The 12216-nt window shown below is 35.1% G+C and overlaps 1 protein-coding gene across 1 annotated transcript in view; it reads left to right on the forward strand.

Annotated features, from left to right (window-relative positions):
• The first annotated feature begins 9823 nt into the window (after positions 1-9823).
• LOC111630934 (glycine cleavage system H protein-like) overlaps positions 9824-12216 on the forward strand; it is a 13785-nt gene continuing 11392 nt past the window's right edge. Inside the window, exon 1 of the mRNA XM_023375093.1 lies at positions 9824-10241. Within this exon, the coding sequence (XP_023230861.1) occupies positions 10100-10241 (142 nt within the window). The 5' untranslated portion in view covers positions 9824-10099. The remainder of the gene's footprint in view (positions 10242-12216) is intronic.

A 12216-nucleotide genomic window follows, 5' to 3' on the forward strand; every position in this document is an offset into this window, starting at 1 on the left:
TTTGTTCAATAATAAATGTGAATTCTTCTTCCTGGAAAAAATAAGACATTCCCTGAAAATAAGACCTAGCGCATTTTTCAGAGCAAAAATTAATATAAGACACTGTCTTATTTTCGGGGAAACACGGTAGTAAAATAATTTTAATATTAATAATAATAATTTAGTAACAAATTTATTCATAGTAAAATGTACTCGCGGGCCGTAAAAATTATTTGGCGGGCCATATACGGCCCGCGGGCCGCCAGTTGGACAGCGCTGATCTAGAAAATTCTGTATTGATGTCACCTTACCCGGACTTGTGAGCGCAACAGTTCCAATTTCCTTTGTTCGGTGTAGGCGACATTACAAAATGACAAAATTGTCCGCATTTAAACTGAACATTTTAGCAAATAAGTTTAAAGATGAAGGCGAATGCATAGACGGAAAAGTTCTTCGCTGTTCCATTTGCAATTATGTAATATCGGTTGACGTAAAACACCAAGAAACAACAATCACGTGGCACGTGAGTTCAGAAAAGCATAGGGAAGTCAAATAGAAAAGGAAGTATTTCAAACAGACAATTATAGGAGCCGCATTTCAGAGGAGAAGAATCTCACAAGTCAGAAGGTAAATAATACATTTTATGCAGATTTAACGACCGCTCTTCTGCAGGCAAATATACCCTTACACAAGGTAAACAATCCAGCCTTTAAGTCATTTCTCCAGAAATATACAGGAAAGCTTGTCCCGACAAGAGCACGCTTAGAAAAAACTACGTAAAACCAGTTTATGATCAAACCACATCTAAAATCCCGGACGTTGTCGAAGACAATCCCGTAATGTTCATACTGGACGAAACAACGAATTCCACAAAACGGTATATGCCAAACGTTCTCGTTGCACCTCTGACCGGATGCGATGTACAGTACAATCAATGTTGTTCAAAATATACCAACTTGAAAATACGAACTCAACTACAGTGTCCCGAGCTTTCAAAGATGTTTGCATCAAGTTGTGGCCAAATGGTGTCCAGTACGAAAAAGTTTGGCTTGTCGTTACAGATCAAGCATCTTACATGTCAGCATTCTTAAATTTAAAGTGCATGTACAACAACACAAAGCATGTGACTTGTCTTTCCCATGTCCTACACTGAGTAATTAAACGTATTCGTGTAGAATATAGCAAGGCCAACGACTTCTTTTCGAAAATAAAAATGGTTCTCCTCTAGTGTCCTAGTCGGGAGCGCTTGTACCAAGACGTAACTGGGCTACCATTATCACCCACTCCAGTGGACACCCGTTGGGGGTCTTGGATAAACAGTGTGGTATTATACTGCGAGAACTTCAATGCGTTTATCAACGAATTTCCCTAGCGATTCTGCGACCGTCAACAGTGTCAAGAAACTGATCTCTGATCTAGTAATGACCACAGATTTCTACTCCGTGCGTTCGTACAAATTATTAGTGGATAAAATCAACGAGCTGGAAAGACGTAAAACTGAAATGCTGGATCAGTGGAATGTAAGTCAGGCGCTTGATGTACTGGACGGTTTTGCCCTGGCAAAACTTAGATCTAATTTATCAAAAAAATCCCGATTTGAAAAATATCTTGGATTGCAGTGAACTAGAATTCTGAGTAAAAATGAAACATGCCCCCTTAACCTCGGTCGACGTAGAAAGATCTTTTTCCCTGTATAAAGACATTCTATCCTCCAAACGAGAAAACTTCACTTTTAAGAACATTGAAATGGTTACTGTTGTAAATTATAATGCTCATCTTTATGTATAAATTGCAATAAACAACTATGTAGTTTGTAAATATAATTTTTCTTCTTGGTTTCTGTCTTAATAATACAGCATTTTAAAACACCCAAACGAGCACCCAATCCATTGTAAAAATGCACCCAAAAATCCGGACCTTAAATATTAGTAACCATTCTAAAAATCTAAAACATTTATTGTCTTCTGCTCGAATTTCCAATTAAATAAGTGTTAGATTATTTCCGTTTCCCCAACTAAGTTTAGTATGTGGCTGCGACTAAATGAGCATCTTGGAAAAGATACAGCGGCAATTACTCGTACAGCCTCATACGCTCTGTGGAAAAATATGCAAATTGGCCCAGGTATGTCATACCAGTTAAGAGCGAATGGCTAGGCTGCGATACGATACACGACGCCCCCTTTATCTCCTCACCCTCTCGACCTCTAACCACCAAAATTTAATAGCATCGATAAAGGCCACCGTGGCAAATTTCGTTTCTTAAACGGAACGTTCTTCCGGAAGCGAGTTTGATTAATTAATTAAATTAACTAAGCCAAAACGTACTTGGATAGTAATCACGCAGCCGTGTACTTTTCGCCGGCGGTGTTTAATCGACGAATTTATTAAGAACGGGAGGAATCGAAACGAGACGAAGGACGTCGGAGTCGGAGATAACGAAAGAAAAAACAATAAATAAAAAGAAAGAGTTAACGAGAGGTGGCGCCCGCGTAGGAAAATGGCAACGGCCGTTTGCAGGCACGTGTTCGTCAAGTGCCAGCGATTTCGCCTTCCGTATCGACCCAGTTTTTCTGGCTGGCGAAACTGGTATTTGGGAAACGGTAAACGATCCGTTCACGTCTCCGCCGCTTCCTTTTCCGGTCAGTGTTTCTTTTGTTTTTATATTTTTTACTGTAAGCTCGGTCTCTCCATCGACACGAGAGAATAATACTTGTTTCCAATCCTAGCGATAATTCGCTAAAGACTAGCAGATAATGCCTAATTGACTTTTTTAATTAAACCGGAATATAAATTTCGCATCCGCAAATTGGGCGTCGTTCGTATAAAACGGCGATTCAGAAAGTCGTCGGAAGGACGCTTATCGAAGGGGGAGAGGCCGTCCCGCGTGACTAAAGATTTGGAGAAGGCGGGCGAGATAGCGTTTGTTACGATGCGATGAAGAGAACAGATTAGTAGACAATTCCTTCTATCAGAGAACTTCGGAAAGAAAAACGGCTTTTGAGGCTTTGGAATTGGCCGACTTCGACGTGTCGAAGATTTCAATTCCGTGCCCCGACCTTGGCATTTAATGTAGAAATAACTGTGAAGATAAAGAAACGAAATTTGAGAAGGTAACTTGTACAGTACGTAAGGGGCATTGATGCTATTAAATTTTGGTAGTGAAAGGTCGAGGAGATGGAGAGATAGAGGATGGTCACGTGTCATAACTTGGAAGGGGTCGGACTGGACGAAGAATTTACTTGTTAGAATTTAAGGTGTTTTATAAAATGCATCTCTACTCTGAAAATTAAGTCTTTTGCTATTTTACAATAATTAAAAATATATAAAGTTTTTATAACAATATCTCATAACAGATGGCATCGCATACAATTTTAGTTATTTATTTTGATTAATAATATAAATGTTATAAAAGCCGGGAAAGTTATGCAACTGGTTACTAGATTTTTTTTATAGTGGATAGAATGATCTTAGTTGTATATTTTGAGAATATACAACTCTGAATTTTTTAGGATGTATTTATGATTCTCTTAAATTTATCCTATGCCATATTTGTACTAAGTATGTGTTGACAAATAACTTTAACTGGCATTACCTGTGCATTTTACATTGCGTAAATGTTTTTAGCTACTTTTTTGACTTTCCTTTTGCGGAATGCTTTACGTTAGAATGCTGCTATATTCTGTGACTTTGTACGGTTAACTCCAACAGTATCTACAAAAATTAAAGATTTGGATTGTCGCGCTTTTAGTCGAATGCCGATGAATTATTTAATTTATAAAATATGGCACTCTGGTTTCTGGGAATTGTAGGTGTGTTATAAAGATTGTATGTAAAATAAAACAAAATTTTATTATAAAGTTTTATTATGTCTATATATATATATATATATCAGACATGGGTAAATGCTGCTCTTGCTGAAAGTGTTAATTTCTGCTTTTTATTATTATTTTTACAATTTTATTTCCACAATTTAATGAAAATATGTTTATTAAAAAAATTCAATATTTATTTTATATTGTATTTATATTATATAATAAAATTGTGGTACAGAATAAAAAAGTACAGAACTGCGGCTCCCATGCATTTTGCAAAACCTACATTTCATCTCCCACTGAACTTTTGCGTGCCTACCCCTGATATATATAGGGCTTTATTTGAAAAAATAAAACAAAACAAACATTTCAAATATAATCAATCAAATATTACCCATGAATAGTGGGCCCAAATTTGGAGATATTTTTAAACAGTAAATGCAAATTTCATCATACACATATTGTGATTTTTAATAAAAATGATATTTCTTCTCAAATTTCATTTTGTACTAATGNGTAAAGATTTTAAACCTTTAAAAATTTCAAAAAACGGCAGAGCACAAATCATAACTACAAATAAAAAAAACGGCAGAGCACAAATATATAACTAGAGCTTTCTGTACAATTTACAGTGCCTCTCAAACCCAAGAAAGTTTAAATTAAAATAAAACAGAAAATATCTCACATAAAATTAATAATTAGGTATATTCTTGCTTACACTTATCTGTATTTTTTTTCAATGTCCCTTTAGCCCTTTTAAATGTCTATAAACACAATATTTTCTGCATAAAAGTTTCTAGTATGAATTTTTCATTTACCGAATTACCGGTAAATTTTTGAAATTTACCGGTAAGTTTACCGAATGTTTTTTTGTCAATTTATCGGTTAACCGGTAAATCGGTAAACCGGTATACAACCCCTAACTTGCGGAAACGGACGAAGGAACAGCAAAATGACGTTAAAATGACTGAAGATTGCATTCTGATGATAGAAGTGTCATTTTTATGTTACTAGTAGCAGTGTGATAAGTTTCAGTTATCTCTACTATAGTATTTGAGATATTAGTTTTAACAGTTTTCAAGACAACAATCTCTTTTATAATGTTTAAAACTGTTATATTGCTACATATTGTGAATGAAAGTTTTGTACATAATGTTCATGTATAATATATCTGTTTTATAAATAGGTAATGGTAAAATAAGTAAATAAATTTGCATTTTATTGTTTTGTTTTATTACATATGTATCACAATTAGGAAAACCATAGCTTATCCTCTAATACATATAAATAGCCATAGAAATTTAATTCAGATAAAAACAAACTATTTTTTAAATAATTTATTAACTTTAACAATACACAAAGTGTGCTATACGATTTTATTCTATTCAGTACAGTGAGAAATAGTATTTGGAATGAAATAGTTTTATATTTTTGACATGAGAAATTACATTCGCATTGGCTCTACATATTTTTGTAATTTATATAATATCAAAAGTAGAATATGAATAAAGATTTATTGATGGCCTAATACACCTTCTTTGTTCTTTGTTTATATAGGTTTAAAATATCACTAATATGTCTGTCTTTTAGCCTTCATGTCATCACTAATCACTATCATTGTCAATATCTAATAATAGTGTCTGAACTCTTCCATCCTACATTTACCTATTTTATACAAGCTTAACTATAAATTTTTTGACTACGTTTTCTTCCCCTTAACGAAAACTCCCAAAAATATATTGCGTTTCTCGTATATATAGTATATCCGGTGTAAAAACTAGCTTATGTGTATATATTGGCTGCGTTCAGCAGACTCAACAGTTCAGGAACTGTCCAGTATTTTTCTGCTAAATGCCTTCTATATTAGCGCTGTTTCGAGACATGTTTGATGTTTTGACGTTACATTTAGTAGTGTCTTTCGTTTGCGCTGCCTATCTCTAGCTTAAACTACCTAAATAATAATTAATAACTACCTTATATAACAACTTTAATAATTAGTTTACCTGGTGAATGGGCGGAACGACGCGATACTTTTGTTCTCCGAGACGTTACCTTTCATTTTGTCGCGTTTATTTAATCTATTTTTAGAACATGACATAAAACAACTTTAATTATTAACGTTCTGGATATTAAAAATAAAACAATTGGCTCGTCACTCATCGAATCTGGTAAATGATCATTATAAACAAATTCAAAAAATTATTAAATAAATAAATAATAGTAGTAGTGTCTGGATTTTTGGGTGCCGCACCCATTCGTTTTTTGAAGGGACAGAGTGTAAAAAGACAAACTACGTCGATTTTAGTGCAGTAGGTCCACTCATTGCCAAATTGTTTAGCACCCAAATGCACCCAAAACGCGAACCTTCCCCAAAACTGTAACTAGCACCCAAATATATATAGGGGAGACCGGGGCAACATCGGCATGTTAAGCTTTACTTAAATTTTGTGTAATAAATACTGCTGTAAACTGAAAAAAAAAGCTTTGCATATTGTCTATTGGAATGTTATCTTACTATATAACTGGTTAAAATCAGTTTGGAAATAAAAATAATTAAAATAATTACAACTTTACAAGAAGAGAGAAATTGACGAAGTTGCCCCGGGTATAGGGGCAAGATCGGCAACTTCTCTCTTTTTGTAAAGTTGTAATTATTTTAATTATTTTTATTAAAGTTGCCCCTGGTATAGGGGCAACAGTAATGGGGCAAGATAGGCACGTATATAAAATTATGTTATTAACAATGTATAAGTTGGAATTCACTATTAAAACAAAGAAATACAAATCCAACACCCATTTAATATTATTACAACGAAATGCAAGTTCAAAGACATATATACATGAATAACAAATGCAAACATGTTTTCATTTATCATCTGTTTGATTTTTATCCTTTGCTTCTAATGTGGCTTTATGTTGCCGATCTTACCCCGCTAGTCATGATTTCGAAACATTAAGTACAACCCTGAGAACAGAATGCCAAGCCACGATCTGGCCACGTGAATAAGTTGAAGTTACATCCTTCTAACAGGAAAAGTAACTTTCGTTATCATGGAATTATAACAAAACCTGCCAATTCAATATAAATGGAAAAAAAATATTATATGGAATTGAACGAAAATGAAAATTTGCTTGATAATTCAACTACGCTTGTTGGAGAACAATAAAAACACTACACTCAACAAGCCACCAATAAAACTCAACTGCCTAACCTATAACCAAAGTCTCCTTTTAATTTGTTTTTAAAAAAAAGCGCTTGACAAACTTGCCCCGCATGCCGAAGTTGCCCCGGTCTCCCCTATATATATATATTGCACCTAGCTTTCCCCTTTTTTTACATTTTCAAAGAATATGTTGGCAATTATCTCTTTTTTGGTGGTTTTTATTCATTTACTTGAGGGGGAAAAACAAATTCGTTAAACGGGACCACCTATGCTGAGGAAAAAATACGGTAATTAGTTTACTGTCTTCTTTTGTTGCGAGAAAAGGGGGAAAAGGAATTTTCTGGACTAAACAACTAAACCTTAGGGTTGTTATAAGAATGTTAAACAGATTCACTGAAAATCTGCAACACGTGCAACACTAGATTGTTCTTTTCTAAAGAAAGAACAATCTAGAACAGCGCTGTCCAACTTATCATAGCCCGCGGGCCATATTTTCTTCACCAAACATTTCGGGGGCCAAGAAAGTTGATAAACCACATGACATTTGCATAGTGCTACGGTTCAGTAAGCACTAATTGGTCAGCGAGTCCGATGTTGACGCTATAAAAAGGCGACAGTTCGACACACCGGATATACGTCACTCTTGTCTAAGTTCGACTTGGGAATTTTATTGTTCAATAATAAATGTGAATTCTTCTTCCTGGAAAAATAAGACATTCCCTGAAAATAAGACCTAGCGCATTTTTCAGAGCAAAAATTAATATAAGACACTGTCTTATTTTCGGGGAAACACGGTAGTAAAATAATTTTAATATTAATAATAATAATTTAGTAACAAATTTATTCATAGTAAAATGTACTCGCGGGCCGTAAAAATTATTTGGCGGGCCATATACGGCCCGCGGGCCGCCAGTTGGACAGCGCTGATCTAGAAAATTCTGTATTGATGTCACCTTACCCGGACTTGTGAGCGCAACAGTTCCAATTTCCTTTGTTCGGTGTAGGCGACATTACAAAATGACAAAATTGTCCGCATTTAAACTGAACATTTTAGCAAATAAGTTTAAAGATGAAGGCGAATGCATAGACGGAAAAGTTCTTCGCTGTTCCATTTGCAATTATGTAATATCGGTTGACGTAAAACACCAAGAAACAACAATCACGTGGCACGTGAGTTCAGAAAAGCATAGGGAAGTCAAATAGAAAAGGAAGTATTTCAAACAGACAATTATAGGAGCCGCATTTCAGAGGAGAAGAATCTCACAAGTCAGAAGGTAAATAATACATTTTATGCAGATTTAACGACCGCTCTTCTGCAGGCAAATATACCCTTACACAAGGTAAACAATCCAGCCTTTAAGTCATTTCTCCAGAAATATACAGGAAAGCTTGTCCCGACAAGAGCACGCTTAGAAAAAACTACGTAAAACCAGTTTATGATCAAACCACATCTAAAATCCCGGACGTTGTCGAAGACAATCCCGTAATGTTCATACTGGACGAAACAACGAATTCCACAAAACGGTATATGCCAAACGTTCTCGTTGCACCTCTGACCGGATGCGATGTACAGTACAATCAATGTTGTTCAAAATATACCAACTTGAAAATACGAACTCAACTACAGTGTCCCGAGCTTTCAAAGATGTTTGCATCAAGTTGTGGCCAAATGGTGTCCAGTACGAAAAAGTTTGGCTTGTCGTTACAGATCAAGCATCTTACATGTCAGCATTCTTAAATTTAAAGTGCATGTACAACAACACAAAGCATGTGACTTGTCTTTCCCATGTCCTACACTGAGTAATTAAACGTATTCGTGTAGAATATAGCAAGGCCAACGACTTCTTTTCGAAAATAAAAATGGTTCTCCTCTAGTGTCCTAGTCGGGAGCGCTTGTACCAAGACGTAACTGGGCTACCATTATCACCCACTCCAGTGGACACCCGTTGGGGGTCTTGGATAAACAGTGTGGTATTATACTGCGAGAACTTCAATGCGTTTATCAACGAATTTCCCTAGCGATTCTGCGACCGTCAACAGTGTCAAGAAACTGATCTCTGATCTAGTAATGACCACAGATTTCTACTCCGTGCGTTCGTACAAATTATTAGTGGATAAAATCAACGAGCTGGAAAGACGTAAAACTGAAATGCTGGATCAGTGGAATGTAAGTCAGGCGCTTGATGTACTGGACGGTTTTGCCCTGGCAAAACTTAGATCTAATTTATCAAAAAAATCCCGATTTGAAAAATATCTTGGATTGCAGTGAACTAGAATTCTGAGTAAAAATGAAACATGCCCCCTTAACCTCGGTCGACGTAGAAAGATCTTTTTCCCTGTATAAAGACATTCTATCCTCCAAACGAGAAAACTTCACTTTTAAGAACATTGAAATGGTTACTGTTGTAAATTATAATGCTCATCTTTATGTATAAATTGCAATAAACAACTATGTAGTTTGTAAATATAATTTTTCTTCTTGGTTTCTGTCTTAATAATACAGCATTTTAAAACACCCAAACGAGCACCCAATCCATTGTAAAAATGCACCCAAAAATCCGGACCTTAAATATTAGTAACCATTCTAAAAATCTAAAACATTTATTGTCTTCTGCTCGAATTTCCAATTAAATAAGTGTTAGATTATTTCCGTTTCCCCAACTAAGTTTAGTATGTGGCTGCGACTAAATGAGCATCTTGGAAAAGATACAGCGGCAATTACTCGTACAGCCTCATACGCTCTGTGGAAAAATATGCAAATTGGCCCAGGTATGTCATACCAGTTAAGAGCGAATGGCTAGGCTGCGATACGATACACGACGCCCCCTTTATCTCCTCACCCTCTCGACCTCTAACCACCAAAATTTAATAGCATCGATAAAGGCCACCGTGGCAAATTTCGTTTCTTAAACGGAACGTTCTTCCGGAAGCGAGTTTGATTAATTAATTAAATTAACTAAGCCAAAACGTACTTGGATAGTAATCACGCAGCCGTGTACTTTTCGCCGGCGGTGTTTAATCGACGAATTTATTAAGAACGGGAGGAATCGAAACGAGACGAAGGACGTCGGAGTCGGAGATAACGAAAGAAAAAACAATAAATAAAAAGAAAGAGTTAACGAGAGGTGGCGCCCGCGTAGGAAAATGGCAACGGCCGTTTGCAGGCACGTGTTCGTCAAGTGCCAGCGATTTCGCCTTCCGTATCGACCCAGTTTTTCTGGCTGGCGAAACTGGTATTTGGGAAACGGTAAACGATCCGTTCACGTCTCCGCCGCTTCCTTTTCCGGTCAGTGTTTCTTTTGTTTTTATATTTTTTACTGTAAGCTCGGTCTCTCCATCGACACGAGAGAATAATACTTGTTTCCAATCCTAGCGATAATTCGCTAAAGACTAGCAGATAATGCCTAATTGACTTTTTTAATTAAACCGGAATATAAATTTCGCATCCGCAAATTGGGCGTCGTTCGTATAAAACGGCGATTCAGAAAGTCGTCGGAAGGACGCTTATCGAAGGGGGAGAGGCCGTCCCGCGTGACTAAAGATTTGGAGAAGGCGGGCGAGATAGCGTTTGTTACGATGCGATGAAGAGAACAGATTAGTAGACAATTCCTTCTATCAGAGAACTTCGGAAAGAAAAACGGCTTTTGAGGCTTTGGAATTGGCCGACTTCGACGTGTCGAAGATTTCAATTCCGTGCCCCGACCTTGGCATTTAATGTAGAAATAACTGTGAAGATAAAGAAACGAAATTTGAGAAGGTAACTTGTACAGTACGTAAGGGGCATTGATGCTATTAAATTTTGGTAGTGAAAGGTCGAGGAGATGGAGAGATAGAGGATGGTCACGTGTCATAACTTGGAAGGGGTCGGACTGGACGAAGAATTTACTTGTTAGAATTTAAGGTGTTTTATAAAATGCATCTCTACTCTGAAAATTAAGTCTTTTGCTATTTTACAATAATTAAAAATATATAAAGTTTTTATAACAATATCTCATAACAGATGGCATCGCATACAATTTTAGTTATTTATTTTGATTAATAATATAAATGTTATAAAAGCCGGGAAAGTTATGCAACTGGTTACTAGATTTTTTTTATAGTGGATAGAATGATCTTAGTTGTATATTTTGAGAATATACAACTCTGAATTTTTTAGGATGTATTTATGATTCTCTTAAATTTATCCTATGCCATATTTGTACTAAGTATGTGTCGACAAATAACTTTAACTGGCATTACCTGTGCATTTTACATTGCGTAAATGTTTTTAGCTACTTTTTTGACTTTCCTTTTGCGGAATGCTTTACGTTAGAATGCTGCTATATTCTGTGACTTTGTACGGTTAACTCCAACAGTATCTACAAAAATTAAAGATTTGGATTGTCGCGCTTTTAGTCGAATGCCGATGAATTATTTAATTTATAAAATATGGCACTCTGGTTTCTGGGAATTGTAGGTGTGTTATAAAGATTGTATGTAAAATAAAACAAAATTTTATTATAAAGTTTTATTATGTCTATATATATATATATATATCAGACATGGGTAAATGCTGCTCTTGCTGAAAGTGTTAATTTCTGCTTTTTATTATTATTTTTACAATTTTATTTCCACAATTTAATGAAAATATGTTTATTAAAAAAATTCAATATTTATTTTATATTGTATTTATATTATATAATAAAATTGTGGTACAGAATAAAAAAGTACAGAACTGCGGCTCCCATGCATTTTGCAAAACCTACATTTCGGGTCCCACTGAACTCTTGCTTGCCCACCCCTGTTATATTCCATCATGAGTGCTTTTTTAACGTTATTTTAATGATCGAAATTCTTTAAATCTTCGTGAGATCGAAATCAAATGCTTTCTTATTGAAATGTAAATACAATCAAGGTGACTCGAAAAGGCTAATATTTAAATATAAAATAAAATATTTAAAATTAAATATTTCATTAAAAAATTTTATGAAAATAGTTTTTATGGTTTTTTGTTAAATACAGCATTAAAAATTGATTTTTTAAAAATATAATAGTGATGGGATAAAAGAAATTATAAATTAAGGTTAATCTTACCTACGTGCACCGTGATGGCTGCACTTCCGGAATCTCGATAGCATTTGCGATTAGAAATGCAAATTTAAAATTAATTGTTTTATTGTAGCATTAATATTAATTTATACCAATGGATAATAACCAGCAAATATAATGAACACCATGAAGAATTAGCAACAGAATACCTATACGATTTATCTCCATGAAAT

Source organism: Centruroides sculpturatus, unplaced genomic scaffold, assembly GCF_000671375.1.
Source record: "Centruroides sculpturatus isolate CEXI.00-Female unplaced genomic scaffold, Cexi_2.0 scaffold653, whole genome shotgun sequence".
Taxonomy (NCBI): Eukaryota; Metazoa; Arthropoda; class Arachnida; order Scorpiones; family Buthidae; genus Centruroides; species Centruroides sculpturatus.